The sequence below is a fragment of the Diceros bicornis genome, chromosome 16, assembly GCF_020826845.1.
Source record: "Diceros bicornis minor isolate mBicDic1 chromosome 16, mDicBic1.mat.cur, whole genome shotgun sequence".
In the NCBI taxonomy this organism is placed as follows: Eukaryota; Metazoa; Chordata; class Mammalia; order Perissodactyla; family Rhinocerotidae; genus Diceros; species Diceros bicornis.
This window is the reverse complement of record NC_080755.1, coordinates 48499449-48517373: the sequence shown is the minus strand read 5'-3', so window position 1 is coordinate 48517373 and position 17925 is coordinate 48499449. Positions and strand designations below refer to the sequence as shown.

Below are 17925 nucleotides of genomic sequence, written 5' to 3'. Positions count from 1 at the left end.
ATGTGGACTATTACATTAAAGTATTTTAAAATTACCTTTCTAACCAAATGCTGGAGTAGGATAAATCCAAAGCGTGGCTATTCTAATAGTTCATTTAAAAATACTCGTATGTAAATAGTTAAAAAAAAAATAAGTTAAAAACACAATTAATAGTACATACTTGTTTATTCTCTTTAAAGAGGCAGTTTAATGCCTGGCATTTATAGGACCTGTATATGTGGTCAGACTGATGCAAGGCTTTTTCAGTATTACTATCTGTGCATAATTCACTAATGGGAAAAGCTGGCAAAAAAAATTCCATAGCTAATAAGTCTGTTTTTATACACACACTTTATATAAATATATGATACCCATAAAATACATAAACACATTCATGTGTATTTTAAATACAGTGGAACCTCACTATAACACTATGCACTATTAGAAAAACAAATACCCTTAGTGTACAAATTTATTTTAGATATGAATTCGAAGTCCCACTGCCTCATATAAACCTATACAATTTGCTATTAGGACCTTCCTTCTTCCCTTCCAGCCACCTTCACGTCACAAACATTTGCTGCACGCCTGTTAAAGATGGCTCTGGGGCAGACACAGGCCCAATAGGTTTCAGGTTATCAGGGCACACTCAGAGGTATTTATTTAGTATTTTAAAAATTCATCATAGCTACTGGAAAAACAACTCAGACAGAGCACATACCCCATGGACACCAAGTCTGCACATTACACATGCTGGAATGGAACAAACCTTTAAAAAAAAATTTAGGAGCTTATCATCCTTTCCTTTTTCTCCCACTACTAAGACCTATAGGAAAGATCCTCTAATTGGTTCATTGTTCTTCACTAGTTTTTCAGTTAGATGTGGGCAATTAGTTAGAACACTAAGAATGTGGGAATCAATTGGCATTCAAGTCTTTATCTGTGACACGTAATAGGAAAAACAATTAGCAAGTTTATGACTTACATTTTTGTTTACAGTTGGAGAGCCAGTGTTAAATAAGAAATTTAGTTTTGATTACAGGTAGATAGTTACACTCGTAAAATGTGAGTACCTTTAATATATTTTAATTTGAATACGCCTGCTATATTTCTGATTGAAAAATTGTCAAATATTTACAAGTGATTTAACTTTGAGAACAGAAATGAATACAAAAGCACAAGTTGAAGGCACTGTCGTGGAATTCAGTGTGCATGCACACAGGTACATATGTATTCATTTCAGTACTAAATTATTAACCTGCATTGTTCTCAAACAAACTGGAAAGATTATTGCAGATACAGACCCTCAGTTCACAGTATCAAATAATTCCTCTAAATGAGAAGATGGAGCACACTGAGAATTTCCGCTCACCTCTTTGGCTATAGTCGTGATGAAGGCGGGTGGTCTGGCAGTGGCAATGAGGGAGAGGGCATGCCTTGCCGAGCGGGCGGAGTCAGCTGCTGGGCTCAGAGGCAGCCCCATTGTGATGCTAAACAGGGATCAGAAAAAAAGGGAAAAAGAAAAGAAGCATTAGAAATATAGACTGAAAAGATTAGACACAGCTTATAATGTCAGTTCAAGGTCAATGGGAGAACTCAAACAGTTAGAATATAATGGACTTGCAACAATGAGCAGTGATTAGGAGTCAGGGTGTTCTGGCATCAAATACAACATCGAATAATTAACCGTGAAGATTGAAAACAGTATGTGCATCTGTCCAAGGTGTTAAAAACGCCTTGTTAACAAATTATCAAGAACTAGTACTGAATACATATCACAAAGCTCAGAATAAGGCAAGAATGAATATTGTGCTGGGAACTTGCAAATTTTTTCTAAGAAAAAGTCAAAGATAGCAATTTGTTTATAAGGTCACACCAAAAGGCTACATTTAAGGCCATATATCTGAAAGAGAGCAAAATTCACTCCTGTCTATAAAATTATCAAAAGAACTGAGAATGACAAAATTATTTTTAGTTTGAAATATCATTCGTACTGCTAGCTTATCCCACACTCAGTACTTTTAGAACCAATCCATTAATTAGCACGCTCGGGCAACAGTTATTTAGTATTGATGCAAAAATTATATTAACTGATACTTATTCTCTTTCTGTAAAGAAAAGACAGCATGGCATTGTCCAGGCTATAAATAAGAATATGTACATGATGAAACAGATCTTTCTAAACTGTGAGAATGTCCTGATAGGATAGTGATGTTATATTCTTTTGCTACCCCTAAAAATAATATTCTTCTGTTTCCAAGCTTCCCTTATATTAGACTACTGTTAAAAGTAGACTTTTAATTAAAATACGGCATGTGATCCACACATCAACTGTATACAAGGCGTATTTTGTTATTCAGTAAGAGATCCAATTATAGTTTCTCCCTCTAGTTAAGTAATTTTGGTATTTAAATATCCATATGAAGTTACACGAAGATCTGTCCCGCTCTAATTAAATAAGTCTGTGTGCTTCATGTGTAAACTGTATTATGTTTACTAAAAATTCTCAAAAAGTTTATAGGTATCTCTGTAACTGATCTAAGAATCATTATTTTAACTCTTAGTTGAAAATAAAGATGCATAACATAGGCAGTTTCATCATTGTTAAAAGAAGGTAAATTGATTACAGAAAATTGTGCTTATAATTTCTTTGTGACTGTTATGCTTCTTAAATCTTTTTGACTGATAATATAACTGTCTTTATTCTTTTTTCCAAACTGAGGGTAGATACAAAGCAGGAACTCACAAGAGAGGAGGAGGGTGAGCCTTCCTTTGACGTTTACCACTAAAAAGAAAGATATGAGCTGAGAGAACAGATACATATATTGAACAATAAACAGAAGGAAAGCATTGGCGGGTGTGTCAACCCCATGGAAGATCCTGGTGCCCTGGGGTCCCAGTAGGGGCTGGAAGGAGGTGTACAGCAGGAAAGCAGGGTGGGGTAGTTAGCAAGTTTCTTTTCTGGATTAAACCTTAATATTGAGAATTCAACAAAGGAAATGTTTACTTTGTGAGTTGTGCTGGGGGCTAGATTGCTTAAAAATCATAAAGTTAAGATCACATTTTAAGTCAAGTTTTAAAACATTCAAAAGCTAATTAAACTTTTTAGATATTCTGTGATGTTTCCCTTTTTTCATCAATGTGGATGAATTCATCAATAATGCTGAAAGGCTGAAACAAACAAAAATGGTAATGTTAATTGAAAAATTCTAAATAAATCTAAATCAAATTTCGTAAGATCAATAAAACCATAGAATGTTGGAGTTAAAAAAGACCCCCTAGGCAACATCCTTGCCAAGCAGTCAACCAAGGAATGTCTATCTCCTGGGCAGCCCATCCCATATCCCATATGCCCGGGCATGATACAGAAGACAGACAACTGGACGTAGAAACCAATGTCTAGGTTTGAAGTCAGGCTTTCTGGTGCTATATCATGTCCTTTTGTACCTGTCCCAGCACTTCCCTATGAGGTGGGTAATATCAGCATTTTATGAAGGAGAAATCAGGTTGAGGGAAGTTCAGTGAAAGCCAAGGCAGTAGTATAAGGTCTTTCAGGATAGCTAACCTCTGGAGAAAATAACGAAGAAAGGGACTTGATGATACTGCGCTTAACCGAATTAATGAATTGGTAACATGACTAAACTCAGTGGCTTTGGATGAATGGCTAGACTGCAGCCCTGAGAGAGGTTTCTAGAGGTATGTTGTAATACTTAGACTTCAGCTCTGTTTTATTCAGTATCAGTAGTGGGCTGAATAAAGATACAGGATGCAAGGTTATTAATTGGTGTGGATATAAAGTTGTAACAAAGAACAACTGTATTAAATAACAGAACTGGAATTCAAAGAGTCCTCAGAAAGATCAAATTCAGCTAAATAAAGAAGTCTTACGTGTAGGTACAAATGACCAACTTTATAGGTCAACTTTATAGGTGATACACTGCTCTACCGAGCTTATGAAACAGACTTGAGGGTTGTATTTGAAACAGCTTGTATGTTAGTGATGTGGCTGCCTAAGAGCTAGGTTGTATCAAGGGATAAACTTGTATAGTAACAGAGAAGGTGTTACCCCTGCTGTACTTCATGGCTCTGGGCACTTGTCTGCCTTCCCCATGGATGTATTGCTCCCTGAGTTGCTAAGAGATGGGGTCTAGCTTCTGCAGGACAAGCATTACAGCATCCTCCTGGACTCCAGAGAAGGCCTGTCCATTCCCAGCTGTGTGCTGCTGTGAACTCTTACAGTTGGAAACCAGAGTTCTACTCATATAAACAGGATCCTAGCAAACTCACCACTCACTTCTAAGTCCTCTCTTCTATCCCTTTTCTGTTACTTGCATGGAGGAAAAACATTTAGTGGGAAGCTGCAAAGAGGTAGGGCAGAGGGGAGAAAGAGAGAGAACAAATGACTAAGGATAGGTGTGTACACCTGAGGGTGGGGGTGGTCAGCTGACAGACTTTCAAGGCTCATGCCACAGTGACAAGTGGATATTTCCCCTACCCTTATGCAGTGCCCTGCGGCCACCCCAGACTGAATAAACACAATGTCTTATTGTATATTGAGTATATTGAAAATGAGTATATTGAAATACCTACTTCACAAGGTTAATGAGAAGATTTAATGAGATAACAGATTCAAAATCATCTAGCCCTGCACCTGACCAATATTGTATGTACAATAGGTGCTTTTTCTGACCAAAGATGCCTCTCACAAATAGAAATAAAGCAAAAAGAAAACAAGGTCAACTAATAGCAGGTCATCGGCTTCAAGTTAAAAGCCTAGTCTCACATCACCCTTCCTCCATCTCAGCAAATGATCTTGTGAATTTGGGGGAATCAGCAAACTTCTAGTAAGAAAAGTAGTCAACTTTGGTGATGGGTGGTGAGGTCTAGAAGAGAAGCTGTAGGGTAATGGGGAAGGAAGCTAACCAAACACATACAAAAGTATTGGCCCTTGAGTTCAGGGGAAGCTGGAACACCCAACATGATGGAGAGGCATCAGTATCTGCATTTGAGTGATTCCCGTCATCAGGATCTGGAGGTCTGAATGCGGGGCTGCATAACGTGGACAGATCTGGTGTTCTGAGGTCAGGGCTCTGCAGTGACCTTCAGAGTAGCCATAGTGCAAAAGCAGGAGGATGTGAGTGTGATAATAGAAAGGAATTACCAGGACATAGTTGAAGAAGCGAAACTTCATCTCTCCCCTGGATAGTCTCTTCAATGCACCACTATCAGATTAATCTTCCAAAAGCACCAACTTTATTTCATGGTTAACCTGATTAAAGCCTAGTGGTTCCTATTGCTTCTAAGAAAAATCTTAAACTCCCTGGTTGGAAATTCTAGGCCCTCTACAATCTAGTTTCACTAATTTATAAATCGTCCCATTTGCAACAACATGGATGGACCTTGAGGGTATGATGTTAAGTGAAATAAGCCAGAAAGAGAAAGACAAACACTGCATGATTTTACTCATATAACTCAGTCTTTTTAACACCCATGCTTCTGAGTCCCTGCTAATTTCAAAGTTGGGCCCTGAAATTCGATTCTTTTTTTTATTCTAGTATTTTGCTAATGCTTTTCCCCCACCCTTTTCCCTCCCCTCCGAAGTTCTTGTGGAAGCCCAGGTGGTATTTAGCAACTGCTGCAGCACTCAACTACCGGCTACTGAAACAAAAAGAACCAACAACAAAACCCATTTATTCCAGGCTCCTAGCACTAAATCACATTCTGTCAGACATCATGAATTAGTATTGTATTGTAAACTCTGCACAGATTGGGACCTGCCTTCTAATCCTGTGTATCCCCTGAAAGTGCCTAGTACAGCCCTTGGACATAGTGGTAGCTCAATAGTTATGCACTAAATGAAGTTACCTGGCAAATTCAGCAGGAAAAGAAAAAATCACTTAAGCCAGTTATTTGACTGAATTGACCAGGCAATGAAGTCAAAGTAATTGATTTGGTAGTCCCAACAGACGAAGTCTAATTCTGCATGTAGTTATCTTTAAAGTCAAGAGTGCATGGCGTGTGTGATATATTTTAATGTGGGATTCTAACTGAATGAAGAAGGATCATACTATCAGAGGTTTGAAATTAAAAGGCTGTCTGCCCTATTCTGGAACCTGTATGTAAACACGGAATTCACTCTTTTTATCTGATCCTGCGTATCTGGCTGTTATGCAGATCATTTGTTATATAGGTTTATAGGATGGGTCTCTGGTTTCAGTCTTTATTCTAAAAAATATGATATGACACGTTCTCTATTTTACTCAGCATTTCAGTACACACGTCCAATACGAAATACCAGTGATGATAGATATTATAAATAAAAAACGTGAATAGAAAAATAGTCCACTCAGGCTGAGTTCATTCCTTACATGACTGCTCATTAATCCTGTTCTAATCCTTACTCCATCGTGGTAAAAAGCAGTTTAAAAGTTAAATGTAAGATCACTTCAGTTAAATGTCACTGTCTACAATGGTCAGACTTCCCCATCTGTCAAATTAAGGAATACCATAAGGGAATATTCAGGGGGAAAAACACTTAAACTTTCATCCAATAGCCCTCAAATCGTGGTCAACAGTGTTATGGACTAAATGTCTGTGTCCCCCTAAAATTCATATGGTGAACACCTAACCCCCATTGCGATGATACTGGAGATGGGGCCTTTGGCACGTAATTGGAGTTAAATGAGGCCATGAGAGTGGGGCCCTTGTGATGGGATTAGTGCCCTTAAAAGAGACACTAGAGAGCTTGCTCTCTGTGTCTCTCTCTCCCCAATCCTGAACACAATGAAGTCATGTGAGCACACAGCAAGATGGCAGCCACCTAGAAGCCAAGAGAAGAGGCCTCAGAATGAAACTTGCCTTGCAAGCACCTTGATCTTTGACTTACCAGTCTCCAGAACTGTGAGAAATAAATATCTGTTGTTTGAGCCACTCAATCCATGGTATTTTGTTATGGCAGCCTGAACTGACTAAGACAAACAGTAACAGGGCATTGAAAACACTCCCCATCAGCAACTAGAATGATGTGCAACTATGACATACAACTATCTACTGGGGCTTTGGGGGAAAAAAAAAAAGGGAGGAGGATTGGCAATAGATGTTAGCTCAGAGCCGGTCTTCCTCAGCAAAAAGAGGAGGATTAGAATGGATGTTAGCTCAGGGCTGATCTTCCTCATAAAAAAAAAAAAAAAAGAAAAGAAAAAAAGAAAACACTCTCCATCAAAAACAAAAGTTATTTTGAAAATACATACTTAATTACATAACATCTGGGAATTCCACCTTACCCCTTCCTGGTAAAACAGTGTGTTAACAATTGTCTTTAAGGTAATAAGGAATCTTTAATTTCTCTCTGTCATGTTGGACCTTAATTTGATAACTCATAGGTGGCATTAATTTCCTAAATTCAAAGGCAGCAATTCCTCCAACAAGTGCATATCTTTTAGACCTGCTTCCCATATGCTGTATACATTTACAAGGAATAAAAACTATGTTAACATGATTTAAACAGTTTCCTCAGATTATAAATTCTCTAATAAAAATAAACATCATGTGAACAGAAATAGTTAAATAGAATCCTGAAGCACCTTAGTGTTTGTATATGTTCCTTTCTCTACTCCTTGCCCCTTAAATTTAAAAAGTATGGTTGAGATTTGGGTTAAAATGTCAACTCTTTTTTTCCAACTCTACTTTATATAGTTCAAAAAGAATCTTTCTAAGGTATGGGGCTTATCTGTATGTATCAAAGCATGTGTGGTCTCCAGTGACTGTGTGTTTCTCTCAACATTTGGTAAAAGGTGACTATTCCAGAAAAGCAATTGGCTTTCTGTAATTCATTAACATCCCTCCGTCATGGCAGTATGAGAGGAAAGACTGGCCACCCAGCAGCTGGGGCCAGCACTGCCCTGCTGTTCTCTTTCAGAGAAAGACCTGCAACATGAGCTAGGAAAATGGAATCAAAATCAGACTACAACACATAGAGATATAAGTCTAGCCTTTCAAAAGCACAGGGATGTTACTGTTCCTTTATAAAGGAGGATTTTCTATGGTTTCTAACATTTTAACACTATGTATATAACCATGGTATATAATGGTTATAACCACTATAACCATAAATCCATACATTATGAATTTATAAAAAAGATACTACTTCAAGTTTCTATTCTTTTCACAATTAGACAGGGATGGCTCAACTTATGATTTCAATGAAGCGCAGCCTCCATTTTCTATTAAACAGTTCATCGTGAATGAGCAGCCCATAATCATTCATTTAAAAAATTCCTCACAAAAGGTTCTACCTGTGGATCACTTGTCAGATAAAGGATGGCATAAGCATATGACATGGGAGCAGCAAAACGACAGTCGGAAGACCTACGTGATAGTCTTAGCTCTTACAATACTAGTGTGACCTCGGACAAGTTGTTTAATCTTTCTAAACCTTACTTTGACTTAACAGCATATTGAGGGCATTTGATCAGAAGCTACTGAAGGAGATTTTCATCTCTAAAATTTCTGTCTTTATTAAACGTTTACTGCATACAAATCACTTGACAGATGTTATGAATAAGTAAGAATAAACATATAAAACATGGCCTATGCACTCAAGGAGTTTATTGATAAATAGGCTTTTATATTCTAAAAGGCACAAAATCTTTGATGAAAAAGATTTCATTAAATATATTTTAAAAATTTGAAAGTACACCGAAAATTCTGAGTTGACCGCTTTTACCTCCTATTAATAAGTTGTTTTAAATTTAGTACTCTGTTGTTCCTTAATTCTGTGGATGTAAGATTTCAAATGCAAGATGGCACAGTGTTAGGAGCATGGCTTCTGGAGTCAGCGAAACCTGGGTTTGAACCCCATCTTTTTTCACTGACCACAGTGTTACTGTGGACAAGAGATAACAGATTCATTTTTTCTCATCTGTATCCCATACCTCTGTTTCCCTGCATACTGGTAGATACGTGGTAGCAAGGAAGTATCATAAAAGCAAGGAAAAAACTCACTGTAACAATCTTTTTATAAAGTAAAAGGTAAAACCAATCCTCTCTTTGACCCTAATTCTATTCCCCAAATATAACAGGGAAGGAAATAATGTTCGAGTTTTAGATTGGAGCATCCCACAGTTTAAGTTCTGCAAAGAATTAATGAACACAATTAGTTAAAAGCAATATTTACTTTCACTTGCCCTATGTTCGTTTGTTTGTTTTTTGTGAGGAAGATTGTCCCTGAGCTAACATCTGTGACGATCTTCCTCTCTTTTGTATGTGGGACACCGCCACAGCATGGCTTGATGAGCGGTGTGTAGGTCCACACCCAGGATCTGAACCTGCGAACCCTGGGCCACCAAAGTGGAACACGCAAACTTACCCACTACACCACCATCACCCTATGTTTTAAGGTATTACTCAGCGTCTTTTGGGCATGCCTGTGCTTTCCATCTCTATCCTTTTGCATATCCTTGTCCTTTTTCTCCTCTCTTCATTGCTCAAATGAAAGATTCAAATGAAACTCTTCCTTGCATACTTTCTGATTACTCAGCTATTTGTCTCTCTCCTCATGCTCTGACTGTCCAGACTTTTCACTCTCCTTCTCACTTTCTATCATGTTATCTCAGGCAGATCTTATCTTTCCTGTAAGACTGCAAGTGCCTTGGAGACAGGATCTTCACATTGTCCCTTCCACAGCTACTCAAGAAATGCTTCCTTGTTAATACACATAGTTTAAAATGTGGAAAAATATTAGAAAATAACTGGTGATACTTTGATTTCAGTCGTAAAATTCTAAGTCATATTTCTAAAATAAAGAGATTATTAAGTCTGGAAAGATACTCTATTAATCTTGAGCTATATATAGTTTTTTTAGGAGACCTCTCAGGAGTCATCTCTGACAGAGGATGTTGATATACGGGAGAGAGAGGAAGAAAGAAACTGCTATAATATGTGTTCTCCAGACTAGGGAGCAGGCCTGAGCTAGCTGCCCCTCCCTAAAACCTAGTCCCTCATAAACGCACAAGAATGGGAATAGAGAGGGAAACATTGCCTGTGAGTTTTCTTTTTCAATAAACATGAATGAAATTTTAAAAAGCATGAGCATAACATAAAAGCTTCTTCATAAAGCAAGCTTAACACCACAGTCAGAAGCAAGGCAGCTGAGCACTGTGATCATTTTCTCAGTAAATCAGGCACAAGAAAGAGCAGCCCAGTAGGGCACCACGAGTGTAAGATGCACACGTCACCCCTGCACACGTCGTTGCTCCACTTCTCCCCATCTCAGTCCTTCTGCAGCCTGTTCCAAGTGTGTCATGGATGTAATAGGCCATTTTCAATCTAAATCTTGTTAGAGATTAATAAGCAAACATTTTCTTGCTTATTATGCAATTTATCATGATGAAAATTACATTGGACTCCTCAAGGCTACATGCTGATACATTCATTTATTCAGAGCTGTGTATAGAGAGTCATACTAATCTTCATGACACAGAAAAGGATGTAACAGCAAGATTTAAATCACCTACTGAAAAACTATAGTATTTGTGTCTGCGGACACACTACATGTAGATAAAACAAGCGTATCTTTATGGTTGCTGACATAAGCTTCATATAAACTTATTTAAAATCAAAATAAAACAAAATATTAAGTACTAAACCTAAAATAAAATTCCATCACTTCTCCTTCTAGACAACAAGAGTGCATACTGCTGAAACCGTGTTTAGATCAGATTTGAAAATAGTCTAGAAAATTAGGTCAAAGTAAAATTTTGGACAATCAAAAAATTGTAAAGGGTTCTCAAGATAACCAGAAGAGCTGTAGTAATAGAAGCCAGCACTGTTGACTTCTTGGAGGGTGTACATGGCAGCTGCAGCCAAGGGAAGGGCATAAAGTTGAAAATATGTTCTGGGGCTTTGCACAAAGGCCATCTGCCTCTTACGACTTTTGCAAACTCATGGGCTCACATTCCCTTCTAATTCTTAAGGTCAATTGAGAATCTTCAGGCCTCCTGTATCCAGAAACTGTCGTGGTTATCACTATGTTGAACTGTTCATTTCAGAAATGCGCAGCTCCTGATCCGTTGAACACTAGGACAATGACAATGGCATCACCAGCTGTCCTACCATTTGGTAACATCCATTTACTCTCTTTAATATGCGCTAAGTACTCTTCTAAACACTTTGCAAATATATACTCATTTAACATCAGCCTTATAAGGAGGATACTTTAATTAGCCCCAACTTGTAGACAGAACTGAGGTAGAAGGTGAAGAAATTTGCTGAAGGGCATACAGCTAGGAGACACAGGCAAAGTTTAGGAAGCACAGCAGTGTGATAGGAAGTAATGGAGGAAGGCAGCTGCCTAGGTTTGAAATGAATACCCTCCTCCAACCAATCAGTCTTGGGACTTTAGGTTGGGAATGCCCAATCTGCAGACAAAGCCACAGCATTCCAGTCTAGCCTTCATTTGCTTCTCTGGTCTCCAATTCCTGAGCATAGAGAAGCCAGCAGAAAGACTATAGGCCCAAAGCATGCTGTGCTGGAATGTAAGGGAACTGTGGGATATGAGAAAGACAACCATGAAGAAAGAACAGAGAACTTTAGTTTTTTAAAAGGTTAACAATAATAAGAATGAAATACAATTCATTGAGGTAATAACATTTACATTAAGAGAGGCATCATAAGACAGTTCAAGAATTCCTACCACTAGGAATTCACATTCACCAGGATGGCTACATTAAAACAACAACAACAACAACAATCCCAGAAGATAACAAGTGTTGGAAAGGATGTGGAGAAAATGAACTCTTGTATATTGCTGGTAGGAGTATAAAATGGTACAACCGGCGTAGAAAACAGTTTGGTGGTTCCTCAATAAGTTAAGCATAGAATTACCATATAACTCAGCAATTCTACTTTTAGGTATCTATCGGAGAAATGAAAGCAAGTGTTCAAACAAATACTTGTACATGAATTTTCATAGTATCTCTATTCACAAAAGCCAAAAGGTGGAAACAATTCAAATGTCCTCAATAGACAAATAAACAAAATGTGGTATATCCATAGAATGGAATATTATTCAACCATAAAAGGATATGAAGTATTGATATGTGCTACAACACAAATGAACCTCGGAAATATTACGTTAGGTGAAAGAACCCAACACAAAAGGCTACATACTGTATAATTCCATTTATATGAAATATCCAGAATAGGCAAATTCATAGAGACAGAAAACAGATTAGTGATTGCCAGGGGCTGGTGGGAGGGGAGAATGGGAAGCGACTGCTTAATGGGTCTAGAGTTCCTGTTTGGGGTGACCACTCCTGGGAAGGTGATAGTGGTGATGGTTGGATAACATTGTGAATGTACTTAATGTCACTGAATTGTATACTTGAGGATGGTTACAGTGGTAAATTTCATGTTATGTGCATTATACCACCAAAAAAAAAAAAAAAGAGTTCCTTCAGGAATCAGGAAGCTGAGTTCTCAAGTCAACACTAATCTCTATCACCATCCTTCCACCCACCTCCAACTCCCAGCCATTTGGCTACCAAGTGTCTCCCACTTATTTCATTTTAGCAACTCCCTCAGCTCATTTTCCTATTCCATTACATTATGCGCTGCATAGCAATGACCAGGTCAATGGCGGACCACATATACAATGGTGGTCCCATAAGTTTAGTACCATATAGCCTAGATGCATAGTAGGCTATACCATCTAGGTTTGTGTAAGTACACTCTATGATGTCACATGACAATGAAATTGCCTAACGACATGTTTCTCAGAACCTATCCCTGTTAAGTGATGCATGACTATACTCTCAATATTGGTTCCCTGGGTCACTGCAACCTCCTTATGGCTGGTCCTTTACTGTGTGCAAATGAAACCTCAATAAAGTTGATTTAAAAATCAATATAAATGTGAAGGAATAATTCCCCAAACAATTTGGCCTTGTTTTCTATCAGTAAAACATTTTTGAGGGTGCAGGGCCCAGTGGTTAAAGTTCCGCGTGCTCTGCTCCGGCGGCCCAGGTTCGTGGGTTCAGATCCCAGGCGCAGGACTACTCCACTTACCAGCTAAGCTGTGGTGGTGTCCCATACGCCAAAAAACAGAGGAAGATGGGCACAGATGTTAGCTCAGGGCTAACCTTCCTCAAGCAAAAAAAGAGGAGGATTGGCAACGGACGTTAGCTCAGGGTGAATCTTCCTCAGCAAAAAACAAAATGAAACAGAACATTTTTGAGCAAGTCTATATATCACTTTCCTTATAAATGATATGTTTATATTTTTATTATATTATTATCTAATAATATCTCAAGGTACAATAAACATAATTTAAAAACTATGTCACAGATCAATCACTCATTGGCTCAATGCTAAATCCCAATTGTGTTAAAATTACAGAAACATACTTCCCTTTCATTGTCTATATCCAAAATTTCATATATTGAGATATTTGTCTATTTTTTGTCTATTGAAAACACACAATTTATAAAGGGTAATCAATGACCTCCACCTAAACAAAACAAAAACAAACCAAATTAAATTAACCAGAATTGTGCACATACTTGGCAAGTTGTTTCTCGGCATCAGCACAAAGTTCGAGAAGCCCCATAAGGACAGCAGACACATCCATGTAAGGTTCCCAAACCGTGAAACCACGTCCAATGAGATCAATGGCTGTCCTTCGGATGGTACTGTGTGGAGGAAGCTTGGGGCTCGGCGGCTGCAGCAGAAGGAATGTCAGGGCCTTACCTAAAAGTACAAAATAAAAGGCAGAGCCATGAAGGAATTTTACTTTTGTGATGTTTTCTTTGAAGCATATTTTCAAAATATAAACCACTTTGGATTTCTTTTTTTTTACTGAAAAGGGATTTTGAACAGTAAGACTATAAAAGATCTCAAGTTTACAGGATGCTCAGCAACAAACTTTAAAGAGATAATTTAGGTTACAATATTTTATACCATATTCTAAAGTGTTTTAATTACATAATAATTACATATAAATAAGTATATATAATTTCACAACATATCAGCAATCTTAAACTTCCAAACAATGCCTCTCCCTACTCAGAATTCTGCAAAATAGCGAGAGTTTCAAATAACGTAATACAGTATTTCTACATCTTTCTTCTGCATCTAACGGAGTTCATACATCAAATACTTCCCATTGGTAACATCTCTCACTACAGAGAATGTTTACGAACAGAGATGAGAGATGGAGAAGGTAAGATGCGTAGTTTAAGAAAGTCTCCTCCTTATGCATCTATGTTCCCCCATATTCTGGAGTACTGATAGAGCGTAACAATGCCAAGTATGCGGTAAATTCTTCAGTTTGTTAAATTTAAAAATAGCTCAATATTTTTGTTAAATTAAAAAATAGCTCAAAAACATCCCCTAAAACTTAAAAATCTGCTGAAATGATCTAGATTTTAATTAACATGTATTCCTTTATGTTGAAGATAACGCTGACAAAATTTTGTATACGTAAGCCTAACAGCTATTAAACTGCAAAAGTTCATCTACTTCAAAAGGCATTTTGACATTTAAAAAAGGAAGCGCCAGGGATTGCGAGGAGCAAATTGCAATTTAGAAGAGGTTTTGTTTGTTTTTTTGGAGGGAAGAGATAAAACAGTTTATAAATCATAGAACAGTAGAGTATTCTGGCTCAGGGGAGCAGAGGCTTCAGATTTCAGACAGGGAATTAACCAGTTTCACAACTTATTAGGGAGCAGGCTTAGAAGTACTCAGTGAGTCTCAGTTTCCTTGTCTGTAAAATGGGGATAATGATAGTTATGTCTCATGAAGACCCTGCATGTTAAATGGATTAATGCACGCAAAGTGGATTGCCAAGTGCCCAGCACCAGCGAGTGCTCAATAAATGGCAGCCAAGACTTATCATGAATAACAGGGTGAACCTGTCTGTTTTCAAAATTAAGAAGATGGTGTATAAACTTTAAGGCATTCAACAAATAAAAGCATTTACTTGCTTTTACGTTATAGCCAATTGTTAAATGAGAATGGATTGAAATGGAGGTGAAGAGAAGTGAAGGATATTGTAAAGCCAAGGTAAGAGTCTGTGAATGCAACCTGTAAATTAGTGGTTCTGAATTTCTTCTCAGTCGTAGAACTCTTTAAGAACCCATTGACAGTCATCAGTCCCTTCTCCAGGAAATTACATGCATATACTTATCCACCAAATTCCGCAGAAAAATTTTAAGGAGGCCATGGACTTGGTAAACAACTCCTGCAGGAATCTAAAGAGGTACATATATCTGGAAAGCCTCCTTGAGAAAACACCTCCCAATTCATATCTCATTCATATATGTATTTGTAAATTTTACTCTCATACTTAGCCATGTAAATGTAATATGTAAAGCTTTGTGTTTTGTGGATCATAAAAATATAAACTCCTTTAAAAAAAGTTCTCTATTTTCTGCCAGCACCTACATCTCCCTTATCACATGATATTTTTAAATATAAGCATTTCTGTGCTTTTCCCTTTTCCTCAGCAAGTCTGGTAGCTCCTTGAAAGTAGGAACTGTGTCGCCTATAACTCTGTATCTCCCAAACCACCAAGCATAGTGCTTTGCACACATTATGGATCTAAAACGGAAAACAGATCTCTGCCTTTGCTGCATGTGCATTTCTAATGCAGCTCCCTGCCCCAGTTTGTCAGAATATTTCAAAATGTCAAGAAATCTACCTCTTTCCTGTTGTTCTTTACTTCTGGGAAGTTGTAGGAGCTGCAGAGCAACCCCCACCGCTGTTCTCTGCAGACATCCAGAAACACCAGCAGCAATGGCTTCCAATCTAAGGGCTAGGGCTCCCTGGAGGCGTATCCTTGGTAAGTGGTATTGCAAAGGGGAAGTAAAGTTTCCTAAGTACCATGTTTTATAGCATTTCAATCATCGTTTTTCCTTAACTGCACTCTACCATTTCTGTCTTCATTACAGGGAGGAGCATTCTGGCAATACTGGGGACCTTGCTGTTTCCTCACGGCCTCTGTGGTGGCAACTCTAGAGGCAGCTTCCTCACTACTCTGACAATTTTTTCCTAAGAGCAATAATAAACAATAAGTGGCCCATTTCTTGATATTTTCCATCATTTTTCTGACAAAGTGGGAAGGACAGCATAGGGGACGTGATCATTTGCCCTCCAATGAAATGACAGAAAAGGGAAAATCAGTAAGCGTTCTCCAGAAGACCTCGGCCCTGCAGCGTGCCTGCTGCTTGTCTGCAAAGTGTGATCCACACATACAGTGAGGATGCCCAGCTCGGCAGGAAATACAGGTTACCTACAGCACGGCTGCCCCTTCCCTTAATCACTTTCTATTTCACTCAGTGATCTCTCAAGTAAAATTCTCCTACAGCATCTCTCATTCTTCTGTTCAAATTACAGTCTCTGGGTAACATAAAGCAAAGATCCCTAGAGTTCTGGCAAGCCATGTGTGGGGGCATCAAGAGAGGCAGAGAGAAAAATGGCCTATTTAACACAAATTTTAAATCTACAAGTAAGAGTATGATTTTTTTTTCAATGATCTGTTTTGGAATTATAAAGACATAAAAATGTTAAAATTCCACATCTGTCTTTGACAACCTATTCCAAATAAAATATGTAAATAATAGAAGACGAAGAGGATTTTCAAGTTAAACCTTTAGATTTCTAGCCTTCTTGATTAATAGGATGCTTATGACTTTAATGCCACCAGCAATTATGACCCTTATGTTCTGAAGGAATAACCTAGGATGCCTAAGGCTTCAAACTTCCTAATCGTATATTCTGCTGATACTAAGGAAGCAACATTTAAAAAATGGTTGTATGATAATAAAAATGGATAGGTCAATTTATTCCTTTCTCAATTTATACTGCATTCTCTAATTTAGGGTTTTCCTAACTTATGATTCCATATAATATAGGTGGTCTGCAAAATAAACCAAGATAATGAAAAAGCTAAAACTAATAAGAGTATCTTCCCTAGTGATAGAAAAAGTCTCATGACAGAATTTTAAATTTATCTCTCAGAATTTTTCTTAAACATTTGGAATCCAATAAAGGTCGTATTTTAATTTGTATAAGATGGAATCTAATTTTGTACAAAAATACATATTAACTTATTTTATGTAAAGGAGTATTGCCAGAATGCTCCTCCCTGTAATGAAGACAGAAATGATAGAGTGCAGTTAAGGAAAAATGATGATTGAAATGCTATAAAACATGGTACTTATGTAAATGTTTCACTATTCCGTAGTGCCGCACTGACTAAGCAAGGTGAGAATGATGATATCACCTGCCATCATGATTGATTCCTTCACAAAAGGCTCTCCAGTGGCAAGTATTAAAAAGTTCAACAAATTCACTGAAGCCTTTCAACAATTTGGCCCCAACTTATCCATCCAAAGATTTATGTAATAACTATCTATAGAGTATTGCTATATTATACTAAGTGCCGGGGGAAAAATAGGGAATAGGACTCAGTCTTTTCCCTCAAGGAAATTTATTCTAGTTCAGGAGATAGGTGAGCAAAGAGGTAATTTGAATATTTTAGGAATAGTGTTAGAATATTTATAAGCACAAGGTATCAAGACAGAACTTAACAGGGGCACGTAACCCCATTTTAGGGATATGAGAAGGCTTCCAGAGAAAGGTGACCTCTGTACCAAAACCTGAAGAATAAGTGGGAGTTATCCACTTAAAGGAGAGGAGTATAGAAAGAAAACATTCCAGGCAGAGAGAATAGCATGTCTAAAGACCAGGAAATGAGAGAGAACATGGCAAGATCAAGGGATTACACATAGTTCAATATGGCTGGAAATTTTGTTAGGGAGAAGGGGAGGGTTGAGGCGATGGGCAAGGGGAAAAGAAAGCAAGGTCGATGAAATATAACAGTGAGACATGAGGCAGGACAGAATACCAGAGCCTGATCACAAAGGGCCTTATCTACCATGCTAAGAG

The 17925-nt window shown here is 37.8% G+C and overlaps 1 protein-coding gene across 4 annotated transcripts in view; it reads right to left on the bottom strand.

The window, feature by feature from the left end:
- The window catches only part of WDR7 (WD repeat domain 7), a 359360-nt gene that overhangs the window by 91669 nt on the left and 249766 nt on the right, over window positions 1–17925 (bottom strand). For all 4 annotated transcript variants that reach the window (XM_058557197.1, XM_058557200.1, XM_058557199.1 and 1 more), the window contains 2 exons: window positions 13539–13725; window positions 1352–1469 (listed from right to left, as the gene is read on the bottom strand). In XM_058557197.1, the coding sequence (XP_058413180.1) occupies window positions 1352–1469; window positions 13539–13725 (305 nt within the window). The remainder of the gene's footprint in view (window positions 1–1351; window positions 1470–13538; window positions 13726–17925) is intronic.